This window comes from Phascolarctos cinereus, unplaced genomic scaffold (genome assembly GCF_003287225.1).
Source record: "Phascolarctos cinereus isolate Bilbo 61053 unplaced genomic scaffold, phaCin_HiC Scaffold_9;HRSCAF=440, whole genome shotgun sequence".
NCBI classification, from domain to species: Eukaryota; Metazoa; Chordata; class Mammalia; order Diprotodontia; family Phascolarctidae; genus Phascolarctos; species Phascolarctos cinereus.
The window spans coordinates 3574366-3591796 of NW_027556402.1; the positions used below are offsets into that span (position 1 = coordinate 3574366).

General features: G+C 46.9%; 1 protein-coding gene across 2 annotated transcripts in view; it reads left to right on the plus strand.

Annotated features, from left to right (window-relative positions):
- The first annotated feature begins 234 nt into the window (after positions 1-234).
- LEPROTL1 (leptin receptor overlapping transcript like 1) overlaps positions 235-17431 on the plus strand; it is a 28200-nt gene continuing 11003 nt past the window's right edge. Inside the window, exons 1-2 of one of the 2 annotated variants that reach the window (XM_078148368.1) lie at positions 327-345; positions 11005-11140. Coding sequence is in view for 1 of the 2 variants with exons in the window: in XM_021008283.2 (XP_020863942.1) it covers positions 330-345 (16 nt within the window). In the remaining variant the exon portion in view is untranslated. Of the gene's footprint in view, positions 346-11004; positions 11141-17431 lie in introns of both variants that reach the window. The other variant, XM_021008283.2, reaches the window with a different exon arrangement.

Genomic DNA, 17431 nt, shown 5'->3' on the forward strand with positions numbered 1-17431 from the left:
CTGCGTGCGGGTAAGTTGGTGAGCGCTGAGTGGGAGGTGTGCTACTCACCGCGGGCTTTCCCGCGGCCCCTTTAAGAACAGGTGCGGAGACGGGGGCGAGGGGCGGGTCTTGAGGCGGGGCCCGAGATTGACCTCCCAATCACGACGTGAGGGCGGGGAGGCCGCCCGGAGGGGGCGGGAGCGAAGGCGGAGCGCGTCGCCCTGACGTCAGTACGTCTCACCGCCCCGCTCCCACCCGGCCGGCGGAAGTGCTGTGTTGGGCACTTCCGGTTGTTGTCTGGCTGGTTGTGTGGTGACTGCGTGGAGGCTCTCGGGGCGTCGGCGCCGCCATGGCCGGTATCAAAGGTGAGGGGGCGGCGAGCGGCTCTGCCGGGCAGGCGGCGGAGGGGCCGGGGCCTCGGCCTCCTCCAGCCCCGCCTCATTTCTCTCCCTATTCCCTCCCCCCCGCCTGATGTCCCTGCCCCCCCAGCTCCATGTCGCTCCCCCCCGCTTGATATCGTTGCCCCCCCAGCTCCGTGTCGCTCCCCCTCGCCTGATATCGTTCCCCCCCCCCGGCTCCGTGTCGCTCCCTCCGCCTGATGTCGCGTGCCCCCCTTCCATGTCGCTTCCCCCTTCTTATCGCTGCCCCCCCTTCACGTGGAGCTCCCCCCGCAAGCCTAATGTCGCGGCTTCCCCCCCTTCTCTGTTCCCTAAATGAGATGGTCTTTGTAAAGCGCATGGCGCGTGCCTGGCACACAGTAGGTGCCTAATAAATGCTTGCTGCCTTGCCCCTCCCCTCCGCTAACCGCTCTCTGCGCCCGTTCCCTCGCGAGAAGTTCAAGGAACTTCAGGGAAATTGAGGTTTCCAGGAACGTGACTGGCCTCCGCGCGTGCGCCGCCAGCCTCAGTTTCCTCCTCTGTTCAGCCCCGCTCCGACCCCGCTGAGGGCAGAGATGACCTTGGAGCCCCCTGACGGGGCAGCGGGGGTGGGGTCTGGATCACGCCCCCTCCCCACGAACACGAGCTCCCACTGTGGACGTCCTAGGGCGGGCCCTGCCCCTTCCGTCCGCGCTCCACTCTGGGGGTCTCTGCCCCCCAATCTTCTGTGGGCTCCAGCCGGGGCTTCCCAGGTCGTGACTCAGCTCGGCGTCCGCAGGCGGAAGTCTCGATCTGTGTCCCCTCCAGCTTTGCCGGTTCGGGTCCGAGAGTTCGGTAGTGACGTAGGGGCAGGGGAGATGGGGCGTCCAGACTCGGCGAAGTGCACGTGCAGTGGGACCGTGTGCTCGCCTTCCGTGGTGTCCCGGGGACAGCCAGGACAGGCTGGTGGGGGGGGGAGGCCGGCTCAGTCCCTCCTGGAGCTGCTGTTTTGGGGAAAGGGTGAGCCCCCGGCGGCGGGGAGCTTATGTTGTGGTAGCTTTCTTTTGAGGGGTTTCAGACGTGCTCGAGTGTCTTTAAACCCGATCCTGGTTAAGCTTCTTTGCCAAGGTTTAACCACGGCGCAGTTATTGCCAAAGAAAATAGAGTAATTTAAACAATGATGCTCCCCAGCCCACTTTCTGCGGATCTGAATTAAACAGCCGTGGTGATTCCTGCCCCCCTTACAGTCGGCTGTGGAGAGAGAGGTGAAGGGCTTGGAGTCAGGAAGGATGGCAGGCCTGCCCCAGACACTTCCCAGCTGTGGGCAAGTCACCTGACTTCTCCCAGCCTCCGTTTCCTCCTGTGTGGAGTGGGGTTAATGCTAATCATTGTGCCTGCCTCCCGGGGTAGTTGTGAGGATCGAAAGAGCTACGGTTGCTAGGCCCTTTGCGTGCTTCCTGTTGTGGTTAAGAGAAGGCAGCCAGGTCCTTTGGTGCTCGTCTCATCTGTACACCATCTCTAGACACTGCGTAGTGTTTCCGTCCAGCCCTAGTCTAGGTGGAGGCTTCAGAAGCAGACCAGTCACGTCGATGTTTGAGCCTCGTTGGGTTGTCATGATACATTGCTAGTGGGTTCTATTGGCGTATTATGTTGGCGTGCATTGTTAGTGGGTTGCAAGGCAACGTACAAATGTTGGTTCCGCGTCAGCCAAGTTGCCTGGTTCGTGCCAGCCTTGAGATAAACTACAATTTTGGCAGACCTTTGGGACGTTTTTACAGGAATCTGTCATTTATCCAGGGAAGTTGAGATCTTGTGTTGAGATAAGTGAATTTATTCCAATTTACTCTTGAATTTGCTGCAGCTTTAGCCATTTTCCATGGAAGTGATGCTTAATAGACAACATGCTTTTCCAGCTTCTTAAACAGTGTACCAGGCAGAGTCGAACCTTGTACTTAAAGCCATCATTCTCAATATTGGTTATTGTACTGTACCTGGAATACATTGGTGCTCACTAGCTTTGAAAAGAAGAGATGTGGATTGGTGTCCTTCCGCCCCATTTGGAATTTGGCTCCCCAGCAAGCATTTCATTCTCCGAAGAGCAGAAAAGTCTACCTAGGACTGTGGCCTTGGGTTCTGTGACGTGGCAGGGCGGGCTGGCATTAGTTGTTGGTGTCCACGTGCCCACATAGCTCCAGATCGTCTCACCCGTTGAGTTTTGTGACCACTTTGTCTAGTTTTGCCCTGGCTGGTTCTCCTACATTAGTTAGCGAGCACGAAGGGATTACTTCATGCCAGGCACTGCTGTGCCGTGCCAATACAAGTACAACTGAGTCAGCCCCTGCCCTCCACAGGCTTTCCAGGAGTGAGAGACTGCGGGCCCAGCAGACAAAACGTCCAACCTGAAGAACCGACCCAGCAATGCCAGGATAGGGAAGGGGATGTCAGGAGGAAGATTGCCTGGGCAAATCAGGAAAGGCCTCTTGGGCTAGGTGCCCTTTGAGCTTGGCCTGGACAGAAGCAATAGGGATTCCAAAAAGGGAAGGGGAAGAGGGAGAATAAGCAGATGTAGGGACAGCCTGCAAAGCAATGGAGGCAGGAAGGTGAAACGAAACTCCTTGGGTAGGTTTTATTATATTTTACAACACTGACACACCTTCACTTTCATGCTCAAGAACTTGGATATGACACCTAAGTTTTTAGATTTTATTTTTTACTTTTGTAAAGTAACATGATGTGAGGAATATAATTGGAGTTATTTTCAAAATTGTGTAACCTAGAAACAAACAGAATTTGGCTGCACTGTAGCTTGTATGGGGAAGAGCAAGTGGGTCAGATGGCCAGGAGCACACTGAGGTGCAGGGAACTCTCTAATCAGCCCTGACAGACAGTCTGGAGCCAAAGTGTGGAGCTTGTGTTTTATTCTAAAGGTAGTAGGGAGCCACTGAAGCTTCTTGAGTAGAGCAGTGACATGGTCAGCAGTGCTTCAGGGTTATCCACTGGCAGCCATGGGCAGGATGGATTGGCGAGAAGGGAACAGAGACTCTAGGAGGCTATCGCAAATAGCCCAGGAGAGAGCCGATGAGGGCAATGTAAAGAGTAGCAGGGATAGACGGGAGAGATGTTGAGGCCGTGGAATTGACAAGACTTTGCAATTCTTGGTTCTGGGGAGCTGAGAGAGAAGAGTCAAGGAGGCGCCCTAGGTGACCAGCCTGGATGATGGAAGTGCCAGCACAGGGAAGTTTGTTGTAGGAAGGCTAGATTTGGGTGGAAGGATAATGACGTAGAGTTGGAGAAGGACATCCAGCTGGATGTGGTCTTAAGAGTGATGATGGCTGGACGTGTTCATTTGGGAGTTCTCTGAGTAAAGATTATGTAGAAAACAGGTGAGGCGTCATAAGATTGGAGAAAGGCAAATGCCTTGATTTTCCTCAAAAAGGGAAGAGAATGGAATCTGCAACATATGCACCAGTGAGCTTGATTTCCATTTCAGAGGAAATTCTAAAGCAGATCATTAAAGAGATGGTTAGTGAACTTCTAGAAATGGAAGTAGTGCTCACAAAGAGCTGTCCAGGCTTCATCAAGAACAGGCTGTTCCAGACTAAGTTCATTTCCTGTTTTGAGAGGATTACTAGATTAGTAAATGAGGGGAATAATGTGGATATAGTTTGTATTTTAGAAAAACTTTTGATGAAATGTTATCTAGTCATTTTCCAGTCGTATCCAACCCTTCATGACTCCATTTGGGGTTTTCTTGACAAAGATACTGGAGCAGTTTGCCATTTCCTTCTCCAGCTCATTTTACAGATGAGGAAACTGAAGTAAACAGGGCTAAGTGATTTGCCCAGGGTCACCCAGGTAGTGTGATCTGAGGCCAGATTTGAACTAAGATAGAAGAGTTCCTGACTCTGGGCCTGGTGCTCTATCCACTGTACCACCCAGCTGCCCATTTGATAAAATTTGTTGGCGTATATCTTCTGCCAGTCTGATGGAGAAGTATCTAATCGTTGGGTTAGATACTAATACAATTAAAACCAGTCAGAGCTGTTTGATTGACTGGACTCAGTGTTAATATATCAATGTGAAGCTGCCCAAGCCTCTGTGCTTGGCCCTCAGCTATCTGCTCCTCAGATTTTTAACCCAAAGTTGAGAGGAATAACTGAGACCATAGGTAATGGGGCTAGGATTCAAAAAGAAGGGACAAGCTAGAGCATTGAGCTGAATCTCACAAGATGAAATTCAGTAGGAATAAATGTAAAGTCTTAGATTTGGGCCAAAAAATCACAAATATAAGGTGGGGGCCACTGTGCTAAGTATCTGTGGGGTTTTTGGTTTGTTTTTGTTTTTAAGTCTGCCCACAAAGAGCTTAGATTCTGATGAGGGACAACAGCCCATCCAGAGGAATGATGACTGGAGAAGTTGGAGGGTGGGATACCTGATGGGCAGAGACCTGGGTGGATGATTGGATGTAAGGCTGGGTCATGGCCCTGGTGTGGAAGGCCAGGCAGGCGATGTGGTGGCCCAGTTTGTTCCCACTAAGGGTTAGACAGCAGTTTGAAAAGCGGACTGCGAGCTCAACAAGTCAGCAGTGGGATGTGGCAGCCAAAAACAGCGTATTCCATCTTGAGCTGCTGAAAGGCAGAATTTCCAAGCAGAGGGCTAGAGCCCCACTGTACTTTGTTCTTATGAGACCTCATCTGAAGTGTTGTGTTTGGGATCCGTGCTTTCAGAAGGACATTGGTCAATTGGAAAGTGTCCAGAGAAGAGCGGCCAGAATGGGGGGAGCCTCAAGTCTGTGGCATGGGAAGATCATTTGAAGAAGCCGAATTTGCTTCTTCTGGAAGGCGGAGGGAGAAAGGGAGGGAATAAGCATTTCTCTATAGAGTACCCACTTTGTGCCAAGCACCTGCAAATAGGTGCTATTACTATTTCCATTTTATACTTGAAGACACTGAGTCAGACAGAGGCTAATGATTTTCCCAAGGTCACACAGCTGGTAAGTATCTGAACTCAGGTCACTCTATCTCTGGCACCTACCTTGGAGAAGAAACAACCAAAGGTATCATGATGTCTGCATTCAGATGTTTGAAGATCTGTCACGTGGAGGAGAGATTAGGATTATTGGATGGGAACAGCGAATTAAAAGCAAATTTAGGCCTGATGTCAGGAAAACCTTGCTACTAATTAGGACTGTCCCAGAGGAAAATGAGCTGCCTCTGAAGCCGGTGGGTGGGCTCCTTCTTAGAGACAGACCTCTAGGGACAAATACGGTAGCACCGATTCCTTTCATCTGTAGGCTGAACTGTGTGGCCTCTGCCGTCCCTCCATTGCACAAGTTCTGTGATTCTGTGAATCATGGGAACAGATGAGATCACAGGAGAATGGAGAGGAAACAGGCAGGAAGGGACACAGGACAGCCCCGGGTTCTAGCTGCCCATGAGGAACAAGGCTGGGGTTGTGCAAGGTCAGTGCAACAGCTGGAGGAGAGCCAGTCCCAGAACACACCATGAAATGCAGGAGGAGAGTATCCAGAAGCGGAGGCCCAGTCAGCACCACCCCAGCCTTGAGAGAAATCGAGTGGAGGCATGGGCTAATGACCATCAATCAGCACGTGCTGCTATCACCGTCAGCTGTTACTAGCTCTCCATTTCTGGTGTGGGGCATGGTGTGCTGTGGTTCATCTGTGCACTTCAGCAGACCTCCTTGTGCACTCCCTAGGTTGGGGCCAGGCCTAGGAGATGAGAATTCTGGGGGCTCTGGGAGCCTCCTTTGTTTGCCCAAGGCAAACATTAGGGGCATTTTGACTTTGTGACCAGTGTGCTTCTCTTCAGGTTTTTAAGTCTCTTGGACATTGATGGTTTCTTGATAACTAACTCCCAGGTAAATAAGCTGTTGACCTTCTGTTCCTAACAGAGTGTCACACTTGAAAGAGCTTGGTTACGAGAAGAAAGAGTGGGAGACACTCGAGCGTCCTAACTCTTGACAAGGGGCCTTTGTGTGACGTGGGGCAGGTCGGTGAGCTTTGAGCCTGTTTCCCACAGCCAGTTTTCCGTGCAGTGCCACCTCACAAAGCTGCTTAGAGGAAAACACTGTGTCCACCTTACCTTGCTCCCTGAATGTGAATCGCTAAGAGGTCATAGACGTGTCGGGTGTCAGAGCCAGAAGACCACTTAACACCATCTTGTCCAGTTCCTTCCCTTTTTGGGGGGGGGGCGCTAGGCGATGGGGTTAAGTGACTGAAGTGCCCAGGGTCACACAGCTAGTGAGCGTTATTATGTGTCTGGGGCTGCATTTGAACTCGGGTCCTCCTGAATCCAGGGCCGGCGCTCTATCCATTGAGCCACCCAGCTGCCCCCCAGTTCCTTCATTTTACAGGGTGTTGAGGCAGGGGGACTCATGACAGGTAAGAGACACATTGAGGGCAATGGCAAAAGGATGTGAGGAAGGCCCCTGAAGGGCGGCTTGCCTGTGGCAGTGCTAGAGGAGCACGCGGACAAGAGTAATGCTGGAAGCAGAATTGGGTCCTGGGAGGCATCAGGAAAGGCATGCCACATCCGTGAAGCCACACAGCCATCCATTGGAGAAGGGCGCGGTGCCAAGGTCTGTGTCCCCAGAGCCACATCAACATGGAGCCCTGGCAGCCGAGAGAACTTTACCAGAGCTCGGTATTCAGGGGGCCCAGAGGGACGAGAGGTTTCACAGCCGGTGCTGGTTTCCAGTTTGTTCCACTCTAGGTGTAATCCAGGCAGCAGCTGCCGGTTCCAGGGAGAAGGGAAGAGCGCGGCTGCTCCTCCTGAATACCAGGTGTCTGTGAGGAGGACAAGCCATTCAGCAAGTGGTCTTTGTTGTTCAAGGAAATGAATTGTGATGTCATTCAGCCTGATTGAAGCCCCCCCACAGATACGTACACACATTGTGATGTCATTCAGCCTGATTGAAGCCCCCCACAGACACACACACACACACATATTGTGGTGTCATTCAGCCTGATTGAAGCCCACACAGACACAGACATTGTGATGCCATTCAGCCTGATTGAAGCCCTCCCACAGATACATACACACATTGTGGTGTCATTCAGCCTGATTGAAGCCCCCCACAGACACACGCACATGTGCGCGCACACATACACACACAGACATTGTGATGTCATACAGCCTGATTGAAGCCCACACACACAGACATTGTGATGTCATGCAGCCTGATTGAAGCCCCCCACAGACACACACACAGACATTGTGATGTCATTCAGCCTGATTGAAGCCCTCCCACAGATACATACACACATTGTGATATCATTCAGCCTGATTGAAGCCCCCCCACAGAGACACACATTGTGATGGCATTCAGCCTGATTGAAGCCCCCCACAGACACACACACACACACACACACACACACACAGACATTGTGATGTCATTCAGCCTGATTGAAGCCACACACACACACAGACATTGTGGTGTCATTCAGCCTGATTGAAGCCCCCACAGACACACACACACACACCACACACACACACACACACACACACACATTGTGATGTCATTTTGCCTGATTGAAGCCCCCCACACACACACATTGTGATGTCATTCAGCCTGATTGAAGCCCCCCCACACACACACATTGTGATGTCATTCTGCCTGATTGAAGCCCCCCCACAGATACACACACACATTGTGATGTCATTCTGCCTGATTGAAGCCCCCCACAGACACACACACATTCTGATGTCATTCAGCCTGATTGAAGCCCCCCCACACACACATTGTGATGTCATTCTGCCTGATTGAAGCCCCCCCACAGATACACACACACATTGTGATGTCATTCTGCCTGATTGAAGCTCCCCACAGACACACACACATTCTGATGTCATTCAGCCTGATTGAAGCCCCCCACAGACACACACACATTGTGATGTCATTCAGCCTGATTGAAGCCCCCCACAGACACACACATTGTGATGTCATTCAGCCTGATTGAAGCCCCCCCACAGACACACACACATTGTGATGTCATTCTGCCTGATTGAAGCCCCCCCACAGACACACACACATTCTGATGTCATTCAGCCTGATTGAAGCCCCCCCACAGACACACACACATTGTGATGTCATTCAGCCTGATTGAAGCCCCCACACACACACACACATTGTGATGTCATTCAGCCTGATTGAAGCCCCCACCCCCACACACACACACACAATTTTGCTCCGTAATAAACCTTACTTCATTCCCAGGAAGCCCAGTTTCTCCACCTCCCTTGCCCCCAGCTCCCCCTCCAGAAACCTTCCAGAGTTGGTGGGGGTGAGCTGGGCCATCGGAATCATTGTGCATTGTCACCCTTGTGTGTAAGGGAAAGGGAGAGCAAATGGGATAAGTGGGGACCGTGCTAAGTCATCTCTGTGCTGGCTGCAGGGTCTGGACAGGATACATCAAGGACCCTCAAGGGGAAGGAAAAGATTCCTTGTCACAGGTGGCTCCATAGACACTAAGGCATTCGTGATTTAGGGGAGGGTATGCCATGGAGGCAGGAGCCTGGCTGCCTTCACGGATGAGCAGCAGACCTTGCTGGGCCACGCGACCCCTCCCCAAGCCTTAGTTTCCTCCTTAATTCCGTGGAGAAACAAACAGCTTGTGCCACCTGCTTGGCCTGGTCCTTGGAGGGAGGATGTTTGGTAAACCTTGCCTGGAGGGCAGGGCCTGACTTTGTCTCTGTGCCCTGGTTGCCTGGCACAGTGCCTGGTGTGTAGCAGGCCAGTACTTACTGAATTGAATATTTAAGAAGTTAATTTATTATGCATGTAGAGATTACGTGCAAAACTCGTTTTAAGTCCTTAGTTAAACTTTCTTAGAATAATGGACTGTGGTGAGAAGTGTCTGGAATGCTGTCTCCCTCCTGGCGGAGAAGTGATACATATGCAGACTGAGCCGCATTTCCAGACATGCCCAGACACGGCCAGACACGGGCATTTGTTTTTCCTGACTGTACTTTTTTGTTACATGGATTTTGTTTTTCTTTTGTAATTTTTAGTGGAAGTGGGAAGATGGGAAGAAGACAAAATGCTTTATGATTTTAAAAAATAAAATTTAATTTTAAAAATCTGTTCTTCATACCCCTCAATCCAGGGATGGCCCTGCTAGCCATGGTAGGTAGGTACCCCAGGTAGGTCGGGGAAAGAAAACTAGATTTCATACATTCACCAAAATGTTCAGAGCAGGAAACTGGAAACAGGTGATCAAAGATAAACAGGACTGCTTTGAAAATCACACATTAGATTTGTTCATGTACCTGAAGAGAGCAGAAGTGGGTTGGATACTACAGCGCAGGTTTGCCTGAGATGAAGAATGCCCATCTTAATCGGTACTTTGACACTCAGAGCGAAGAAACCAGGTGAATGCCTGGTGATTGGAGCATGGCTGAGCAAACTGGTCAACAACGGAATGAAATGTTATCCTGCTGTAAGAAAGTGAATGGGAAGGATTAACAGCAACGTAGGAAGTCATGTAGACTGAGGCAGAGGGAAATAAACAGAACCAGGAAAACAGTGTCAAAATAAACTCTGAACTTAGAATGACTGAGCTTGTCTCCAGAAAAGAGATGCGAGTGCTTCTCCTTTCATCAGAAAGCTGAGCACCTCTGGGTGTGGAACGTCGTGTACTTCACTGGCAGGCTCTGCTGATATTATTGCCACACTGCTTTTTACTCTTTTTGAATATTTTGTCACAAGATATGGACGGCTATATAGTTGGGGGCGGAGGGATATTTGGAAATGAAGGTGATGTATAGGAGATACCAGTAGGGGGTTAGGACCCCAGAGATGTGTTGGACTCCAGAATGGGCATTTGGAGACTGACCATTCAGGCCACTCCCTTCATTTCACGCGTTCAGAAACTTCAGACCCAGGAGTTGAGCATCTTGTAAGGTTACATGGAGAGGCACAGCCAGGGGTAGAACTCGCGTCCGTTGGTTCAGCTTTCTGTCCATTGAGTCCACACTTAATCCCTTTGTAAATCTGGAGACTTTAATGTTTCAGCCGCCTCTAAATTCCTACTTCAAGTAACCCCACATTGAGGAATGAAGATGACCTTGGGTGCTCAAAGGCTATGCCGGTGATATGCAAGCTTGGGCCGGCTTTCCCAAGCTCCGTGGCCTTTGAGGACGGCACATGGCAAAGCAGCCTACCTCCCAGAAAGGTTCGTTGGATGCTTTTTGTTGTTGAGGTTAGCTTGGCACACAGTAGGTGTCTTGATAAATACTTGTTGACCTGATTTTTTTTTTTAAGCCATGGCAGCTTCCTTTTCACATTCACGTTCAGCTTCCTTAGTGATGGTGGCCAAGTGATGTAAAAAGAAGACCTGAATGGAGAGAGTGTCCGGATGGATGGAGTCAGGCACTCAAAGCAGTTTTTTCAGAGCTTTTTTCATTAGTGAATATGATGATTGGGGGAAATACAGGCTGTTATGAAGCTGGTTTAACTGGCCACGTCTTGTATCACTACTCTTACAGCACACTAGGAAGCATTTGCTTTGCACTTAAGAGGTGACTCGTGCAGTGCTCATCTTTGGGAAGGGAAATTCCTCAGCAATAAGAATAATTGGATTGTCTCGAGTCTACAGTGATGCTCAAATTCAATGACAATGATAAATTGGTGTTTTTTTTTTAAATGCAGGTTATGGTGTGAAATCTGTCTAAATGCATTGTATTGGATTCAGAAATCAAACTTTTACAAGTGTGACTAGAGGAAGCCTGGTAGACAAGTTTCCTGTGACAATGATTGGAGGAATTGAGGAGACTCGACACTCAGCGTGAGTTAGCTGTGTTACATGGCAGGCTGGCAGAGACAACTGATGGTCTTGGGCGTTATGAACGCAGGCCTAGGTCTCCCCTTGTTGGACAACACTTCTGGACAATTGTGTTTTTTTCACCTGCTCCATTTGAAGAAGAGCATTGACAAGCTGGAGGGTGACCAGCAGTTAGCTGGGCAGAGTTCTTAAGAGTATTCTATCTGAAGATAAATGGAAGGAACTGGGAAGGTTGAGTCTGCAGAAGAGAATATATTTAAGGAATGGATTCAGATTTATGAGAACAAGAGCCATTCCCCAGTAGAGAAGTGGTCAAAGGATATGAACAGGCAGTTTTTAGAGGAAGAAATCCAAGCTACCAACAACTGTATGAAAACAAAACCTTCCAAATCCCTAGTTAACTAGAGACGTGCAGATGAAGGCAGTTCTAAATCACGTCTCATTCCCACTTGCTTGGCAAAGTGACAGAAAAGCAAGATGACAGTTGTTAGAAAGGCTTGCATGTTGGTGGAGCTGGGAATCAGTCCAGCTGCTCTAGAAAACTACTTGGAACAATGCCCCACGTGTCACTACACTCTGCAGAGGTAACCAGTACTAGGCCTTGTAACCCAGAGAGGTCAAAGAGAGAGGAGAGGGACCCAAGTACAAAGACGCCTTTTTTTCCCTCCCAGGCAGTGGGATTAAGTGACTTGCCCAGAATCACACAGCTAATGAGTGCCAAGTATCTGAGGCAGAATTTGACCTCAGGTCCTCCTGACTCCAGGGCTGGTGCACTATCTGCTGCACCACCTCACTACCCCTACAAAGACATCTCTAACAGCTCTTTTTGTAATGGCAAAGAACAGGAAGCTAAGGTGGTGCCCATCGAGTTTGGAAGGACAGGACAATTCATGCCGTAGGAATGGAATGGAGTACTTTAGTATGATAACAGATGACAAAAAGGCCAGTTGCAGAGAAACCTGCAAAGGCTTGTGTGAGCTGATGCAGTCAGGTAAACAGAAGGAGGGAAGGAATAAGCATTTACTGGACATCTGCCATGTGCTAAGTGATTTACAAATAAATCTCTCATCAATGTGACAGCTGCCGTCACCCGTCATCAGCGGTTGCCTTGACTCCACAGGGTACAAGTGGGAACCACAGGTGGGAGTTACAGAGAGAGACCTCAGACTTGGCAAAGAATGTACAGCTTCACAAGTGGAATGGGTGCTGCCTTACTTAGCAGAAGGTCTTTTTTCACTTTCACTAGAGGTTTGGGAACGTTGTTCAGTTTATCACATTGTAAAGAAGATTCCAAATTAATTGATGTAGTAACTTTAAAGTTACAGGATAATAAAATAACTCCACATAAATTGGCATTTCTATATATTAACAAAACTTAGCAAGAAGAGATAAAGAAATTCAAACTACAGAATATAGAAAATACTTGGGGATTTACTTACCGAGACACATGCAGAGGCTATTTAAACACCACAAATCATTCTTTATGAAAATAAAGGTAGGCCAAAGTAGAGAAATATTACTTTTCCATTTACTAAAACAGATAGGAACAATATAAAATGCTACAAAATATTTCATAGAAATAAAAAGAGAAATATTAATTTCTCATAAGTAGGTCAAGCCAATATAATTTTTTTAAAAACCCACTACCTGAATTTACTTATCCAATGTCATATCAGTGAAACTGCCAAAGGATTGCTGAGAGCTAGAAACAAGTGGTGAAATTCATTTGGGCGCAGGTAGGCTGAGTATCTCAAGGCATTTTTTAAGTGTGAAGTAAAAGGGTCTAATAGTACCACATTTCAAGCTGTAATACAAAGTATTAATCATCAGAAATATGTGTTACTGATAAAAACAGACCAATAAAATAGGTATACAACTCATAGAAGTAAGCAAAAAATATCGTAATGTTTGATAAACCCAGAAATCCCAATTCCTGGGGTAAGGACGCATTCAACAAAGACTTCTGGGAGAAGCAGAAAGCAGTCTGGCAAAAACTAGATTTAGACCTACCACTTATATATCACATACCAAGACAAGCTCCAAATGGATACTACGGAATAACATTAATAGCTAGCATTTATGTGACTTTAACATTCGCAAAGTGCTTCGTAAATCTCATTATCTTGATAATATCCATAGAAAGCAGGTGCTATTACCTTAATTGTACAGATAAGGAAACTGAGGCAGATGGGTTATGTGACTTAACCAAGGTCACACAGCTCATAAGCAGCTGGAGCTGGATTTTCATTCAGGTTTTCCTATCTCCAGGCCCAGTGCCCTGTCCATTGCACCACCACCACCTGCTTGCCTTGTATAGAACTTAGATGTAAAAGGTCACGTTGTAAACAAGAAATGCCAGGGGAAATCTTCCTTTCAAATCTATAGACGAGGAGATTTCCCAATCAAATAAGATGATCAAAGAGGATGAAATGGAAACTATTGATTACATACAATTTATGATAATATTAATTACATAAAATTTTTGCACAAATCAAACCGGTTTAAAGTTAAAGTTAGAAGGGTAGCTGGGGAAAAAAGTCTTTGCAGTCAGTTTCTTTAATAAAGATTTCATTTCCTTTATATAAAGAACTGATACAAAATTTTTTGAACATAAGAGCCACTGCCTAATAGACTAGTGATCAGAGGATAAAATAGGCAGTTTTCAAAGGAAATTCAAGCTATGGATTTATGGATATATAAAAAAATGTTCCATTCTACTTCATACCCATCAGATTGTAAAAGATGCCCCAACAAGGCAAATGACAATTGTTGGGAGAGCTATGTGGTTATGGAACATAATTTGGAGCCACATACCCAAAGTCACCAGACTGTAACCCCTTTGACCCAGGTAAAGAGCACAGGAAAAAGGAAAAGGACCCATAGGTACAAAAATGTTAGTAGCAGCCCTTTTGGAAGTGGCAAAGACCTGGGCACTGAGAGGATACTCATCAATTGGGGAATGAGTGACTAAATTATGCCACATGAATATAATGGAATACTGTTTCATCATAAGAAATGACAGAAAGGATGTCAAAGAAACCTGGGGATATTTGTATCAACTACTGCAGAGTGAAGTGAGCAGAACCAGAACAGTTTTTACAGTACCAATACTGTACAGTCAAACAGCTTTGAACAACTTTAGAACTTTTTAAAAAATCATAACTTTTATTTTTTCCTTCTGACTAATGCAGTGACTAGCCATGATTTCAGAGGACCAATGAAGCATGCTACCCACCACCTGACAGAATTAATAGACTTATGGTACAGAATAAAAGACACAGTTTTGGCCATGGTTAATATAGGGGAAAGAAAATTCACTTAACCCTACATATTGTTTGCCAGGGTTTTCTTCTTTGTCCAATTAGTGGGGAGAGAGAAAATCCTCGTTAATTGAGAAAAGTAAATTAAAACAATTTTTAAACAAAAAAAAAATGAAGATTCAGATTTGACCCTAGGGTCTGTGAGGTTACTTCTTACTTTGATTCTGTGTAATTTAGGATTAAGAGGAGCTTGATTTTAACACTTCACGCATAGTTTTGTTTTACTATTTCATGCCCAGCGTGATTGGGTGTTATACTTTAGTGACAAATTTTTTTCTTGGAATTCAGTTAAACTAGTCTTGTATGTGCAAACATCAAATGGTGATGAATTGGACCCCTGCTCTGTGGCATTGCTTCCTTGGGAAAGAGAATGAATGAGATCCAGTATTATGTTCCTGATAAGAGACTCATTAAACTGCAGCTAACCCTTACTCAGACAAAGGGACTCCAAGATCAGATAGGACTCTTGTTATTTATTAAATAACCAGGAAATCTTTGAAAGGTCGTTGTGGGTTTCTGGGTCATCTTACAGGAGAAACACTGATTAGAGTTAGGAGAACTGGTTTTTTGTCTTACCTTGAACAGTAATTTGATTCCTGACCTTTGGGGAAAATATTTTAACCTGTTTGGTGTGTTTCATTGGTTGCCCTTTGGGAATGTTGTGAAGGTAACCTTTTCCTTCCGGGTAGATAAAATACTATATAAGCTCAAGGTGATCTTATAGTAATAATGAAAATAAATGCCATGAGGGTGGGTTTTTTTTTTCAAATATTTCATTTTTTCCCAATTACATGTAAAAAAAATTTAACATTCATTTAAAAAATTTATGAGTTCCAAATTCTCTCCCTCCCCTACCCCCTCATTGAGAAGGCATGCAATTTGATACAGGTTATACATGTGCAATCATGCAAAACATTTCCATATTAGTCATGTTACGAAAGAAAGTATAGACCCTTCCCCCCCCCAAAAAAAGTAAGAAAAATAAGAAAGTTTTCTTTAAACGCCTGTCTCAGCATTCAGACTCCATCAGTTCTATTCTCTGGAGGTGGATGGCATTTTTCATCCTAAGTCCATCAGAATTGTCTTGGATCATTGTATTACTGAGAATAGCTAAATCGTTCACAGTTGGTCATCATACATGTTACTGTGTACAATATTCTTCTGGTTCTGTTCACTTTATTTTGCATCAGTTGTATCAATGTAAGTCTTCACAGATTTTCCTGAAAGCATCCAGCTCATTGTTTCTCATAGCACAATAGGATTCCATCACAATCATATGCCACTACTTATTCAGCCATTCCCCAATGGATGGGCATCCCCTCAATTTCCAATTCTTTGGAATTTCCAATTTCTTAATCATTTTCCTTTTTCTTTGAGCTCTTTGAGGTACAGACCTAGAAGTGTCATTACTGGGTCAAACGTTATACACAATTTTATATATCCTTTTGGGCATAGTTCCGATTGCTCTTCAGAATAGTTGAACAGTTCACAACTCCACCAGCAGTGCATTAGTGTTCCAATTTTCCCACCTCCCCTTCAACATTTGTAAAGTTCCTTTTCTGTCATATTAGCCAGTCCGATAGGTGTGAGGTAGTACCTCAGAGTTTAAGGCACTTTATGAGTACTCATGAGAAAATCCTATTTGGATTGTCAGATAGTAATAACAAATTCCTAAGATAGGACAGCAAAGGGGCACAGTGGATAGAGGGCTGGACTTGGAGTCAGGAAGACCTGGATTCAAATCCAGCCTCAGAAATTTCCCAGCTGTGTAACCTTAGGCAAGTCACTTAATCTCTGTTTGCTACTGGAGAAGGAAATGGCCAACCCCTCCAGTATCTTTGCCAAGAAAAGCCGTGGACATGGATTCATGAAGAGTTGGGGCTGAAATGACTGAACAGCAAGAAGAGAAAATCTTAAAGACGCAGTTCTTTCTTTTCTTGAGGCTTGTGGAAAGGATAGAAATGTGAAGTGAAAAACCTCTTAATCAGGATGTCCCAACTTGTTAGCATCTTTCACCTGATAAATATGGTAAATGTGCCTTCTTCCGTGGCCGGGTTCGATCACATCACAGTTGCCCACATGCAGCATTAGCTCAGTGGCCCAGAAGATCCGTTTTGAGTTTTCTCCTAACTTTTGTTGGCCAAGTTTGTAAGAAGACAGACAGATCTGCTCCCCCTTGGTGTTGTGCTTACGTGGCTATCAGTTGTACTGCCCCGCAAGACCTGTCGGTTTCACCCTTGTCATCCTGCAGAGTGTGCCCCTTTCTGTCCTCTGACACTGCCCCCACCCTGATGCAGGCCCTCAGCACCTCACGCCTGGATTATTGCACGAGCTGCTGGGGGGCTGCCTGCCTCGACTCTCTTCCCCGCTCCAGTCCATCCTTTGTCCAGCCACCAAAGTGATTTTCCTAAAGCACAGGTCTGACCTTGGCATCTCCATCCTACGCAGTAACCTCCAGGGGCTCCCTGTTGCCTCCAGGATCAAATACAGAATGCCCTGTTTGGCTTCAGAGTCTTTCATAACCTAGTCCCCTCCTGCCTTCACAGTCTTCTCACATCTCACTCCCCAACCTGTGCTCTTCCATCTGGTGGCACTGGCCTCCAGGGGGTTCTGTAAACAAGACTCGCTGTCTCTCGGCTCTGGCCGTCCCCCATGCCTGGAATGCCTTCCTTCCCCAACGCAGCCTGCTCACTACCCTGGATTTCTTTAAGGTCCCACGAAAATCCCTTCTTTTACCAGAAGCCTTCTCCAAACCTCCTTAATTCTAGTGCCTTCTCTCTGCTATGTCCTATTTATCCTGTCAGTAGCTTGTTTGTAACTAGTAGTGTGCATGTGGTGTCTCCCCCCAACCCCGTTAGACTAGAGCCCTTTGACGGCTGGAACTGTCTTTTACCTCCTTTTGTAGCCTTAGTACTTAGAACTGTGCTTGGCACACATAGAGGTGCTTAATAAATGTTTATTGACTGACTGACTG